Below are 3,290 nucleotides of genomic sequence, written 5' to 3' on the forward strand. Positions count from 1 at the left end.
CCATTAACCCATAATAGTAACATTAATATGACAGTATATAAATGTAAACCCTACTCTCCACAAACTCACGTACAGCTCTACTACCTTCACGATCCAAGTTGTTATCGCCTCCAGAAAATTTTCCATACGACTTCAATTTGAATCAAATTGGACTTCAGTTTTCAAGAAAAGACAGGACCTCCAGTAAGGGGCCTTCTTAATCAAGATTATTGAAACAAAAATTTCATCTCGGTCATTTTTGTTGTATCTGTAAATTGATTGCATTTTATATCCAATTCCAGAGACGCATTTTCAAGATTTGATGCAGAAATTGTTTCAAATTTTTTCGAAAAGAGGATAAATTCAATCAGTACTGATTATAGTATAGACTTGAGCCAAGTTCGAGGCGTGGTCAAATACAATATATTGTATTTTTATTTTCATTGAATTTTTTCATAAATTGTTTTATATCAATTTGACGGATGAACCTATAAAAAATAATTTATTTTCGTAGTTATTAACCGAACTGTACCGATTTACGTAATTATTGTGTGGTTATGGTATGATCAAAAAATTGATGGTGCGGTTATGATTTTGACTGAACCAACCCATAACCAAGCCGTTGCCAACCCAATCTCAGAACATTCAATTCAATCTCTTTTATTTGCTATATTACAAAGTGGGAAGGGAAACAGGAGATCTAATCCCCAATTATATAAATTCATAATCTTTAGGATAACAACCTTGCAATAGAGTAGGTTTTTCTACAGTCCCCACAGCAGGACAAAAAGCTCAACATGCCTGCCTCTGTGGGTTGTGCAATATCTCTTTCCCGCTTCTGTAGAACTCTTACAAACTCGCTCGCACTTAAACTTCCATCACGATTTGTGTCAAACAAATGGAAGATAATCTCAATCACATTGTCGGTAAGAGAGATGCCACACACCTGCATTTTAACATAGCCCAAGCTCAATCACTCAACATAAAATTTTAGGTTGACTAGAAGTGGAAAATACGCACATAAGTTTGAACCTATGCAAGAATAATCACCCTTATGGAAGTACAATACAAAATGGAGAAGAAAAGGCATACACAGTATTTGACGAGAGAAGCTCTCGCATTGAGGATGAGGAAAACGTAATAAGCTGGGTATGAGCGCATGTCCAATGTGTTATGTAACCACTCTCAGGTAGTTAATAATATTTCAAATGTATTTAAGCTAGATAAGTACAACGCCCTCGTGTATCTGTAGTGTGCTGTGATTCGAAGGTAGGTAATGAAGTTGAGAAGCACATTAATATTTAACCTGCAGAATAATAATGCCAAGAGTCACTAGCGATATTTAAGCTACCAAATAGTGAGAAGAAGTTCTAAGAACATGTGTAGAACCAACTAAACTGGCCATAATCCAAGTCAACATTTATAGTGACGAAAAGTTAAAAGAGTCTTAGGGCTACAAAGCAATCAAAACTCGGGACAGCTAGTGAGCTGTCCTCACAGCTCAGCATACGGAAAAAGATAATATTCCGAATCAAAATCTAATTTATCAAGAAAAAAGAGAGATCAAAAACTAAAGTTAACCATTCCATCACAACATACACTATAAAAATTGAAGTTGAAAAGCTAAACACAAAAACCTACTTGGGAAGCAGCTCGTTGTAAATCCTTCCTCGTCAACAGCCCATTAACTTGTCCAAAACTAAAAAGTGCAAGAGAAAATGACTGCAACTTCCTTCGCAGCTCTGCAAAACTTTTAAATTCGTCAATCGTGATGCGCATATTTCTGAGACGTGGCACATTATCTAAATCATCAACCCGATCAAGCAATTTATTCAAGTGCTTCATATCAGCAGATGCCACCATGGTCAGAGCAAAATCTTTGGCAGATATTGTTCCTTGTACCTTGTAGTCATAATGGGCAAACTCCAGACTTAGCATCTGTGAAGTATACAAGTAAGAACATACATACTATGGATAACCATACAAAGGATGAACTCCAGCAGTAAAATCTATCGAGGAAAAACCAAGTGTAAACGAGATGCAGGGAACTTTAAAAAATATCAAAACGTGCAGCAAGTGAAAAACTGATGGACAGTGCAAATAGAGTGCCCGTGAACTATGGAATTCGTAATTCTGAAAGATTCAAACTCCGTGCAACATTTTAAATGGCTAAGAAAGTAACTTTCACCCAAGGTTACAAAACTTTGCTGTTTTAATTATTACAGTATGGCCGATGTCTAACTCAAAGCACAAGCATCCACAACTCTCTTGGATGACAAAAGAAACTGTGAACACCTCTGTTAAGCTCTCAGGTTCAGATGTAACATCAAATCGTAACACTCACTGTAATCTGCCTCTGGTGGTTTGAAGAACAAGATATAAGAACTATAACAAACCATTGATGCCCGTGCATGATAATAACTGAGATATCGGAATAAGTATATAAGCACTCAAGGCATTGACTAAGGTAATATAATTGATTATAAGTTGTGAAGATAAACTTCTCCAGGTCAATCTTTTTCTGATTTCGAGGATATGACATACCTCATCACGCAGATCTCTCAAGAATTGGACAAATTTGTCGTGTTGGAGGCGCAACTTGCCATCTTTGCCAAAGAAGTACTCCACCAGGCCTCCATTTTCAGCTGAATCTCCTAATTTGTGCCCTGCTCGAAGTCCATCACTGTGGACAGCCCCTTGTCTATTGTGTGATCGCATCCAGCTCATTACTTTCTTGAATTCCTCTCTATCTATTTCTCTGTTAGTCATAAACATCAAATGTGTCAAGCCTCAGAAGAGATGAGTGCTTTTTCATGTGGAAACTAGAATAAATCAAAAAATATGGAGAAACAGATAAGACAGTTATAACCTTCTCCAAACATACAGGCAAGAGAGGATACGAAGCAAAGATCTAATATCCCAAGAAACTCAAATCAAAGCACACAATTGTGTCTATCAACTAAGCAAGCCATAACCATTTTCAATCGACGAGTTGAATCACATGAACAACCTATTGTGCTCAAAAACTAACTTCACATGGAAGACCTCGTTTGGCTCCCATTAAAACGATATTCCATTTTTCTCTTTCTTCTTATCAATCTCACATTCTTCAATAAATGATATTACACGTAAATCCGAAATTTTTTCTTATTTTTTAACCACACATTCTTCAAAAAAAAGGGAGTATTCCAAAATTTATAATCTCAAATACCAGGGGTCAAACAGGGGACGTTGATTTTTTCATCCAATATAATCAAAATAAATTATCTCCTCGATTCACCAATCCACCATTAGCATCTTTTTAAGAGTTT

The 3,290-nt window shown here is 36.3% G+C and overlaps 1 protein-coding gene across 2 annotated transcripts; it reads right to left on the reverse strand.

Annotated features, from left to right (window-relative positions):
• Positions 1-590: 590 nt before the first annotated feature.
• On the reverse strand, positions 591-3,078 carry LOC111392609 (calcium uptake protein, mitochondrial-like). Of its 2 annotated transcripts, none has more exons than XM_023017969.1 (3): positions 2,524-3,078; positions 1,621-1,881; positions 591-925 (listed from the first exon to the last, which is right to left on the reverse strand). In XM_023017969.1, exons 1-3 carry the CDS (start codon positions 2,752-2,754, stop codon positions 710-712), a joined length of 708 nt encoding a protein of 235 aa, XP_022873737.1. In that variant the 5' UTR covers positions 2,755-3,078; the 3' UTR covers positions 591-709. The 2 variants fall into 2 exon arrangements, with proteins under 2 accessions (XP_022873737.1, XP_022873736.1); XM_023017968.1 differs by having other exon boundaries at positions 1,621-1,917; positions 2,524-3,070.
• Between the last annotated feature and the right edge of the window lie 212 nt (positions 3,079-3,290).

Source organism: Olea europaea, unplaced genomic scaffold (assembly GCF_002742605.1).
Source record: "Olea europaea var. sylvestris unplaced genomic scaffold, O_europaea_v1 scaffold9420, whole genome shotgun sequence".
NCBI lineage: Eukaryota > Viridiplantae > Streptophyta > Magnoliopsida > Lamiales > Oleaceae > Olea > Olea europaea.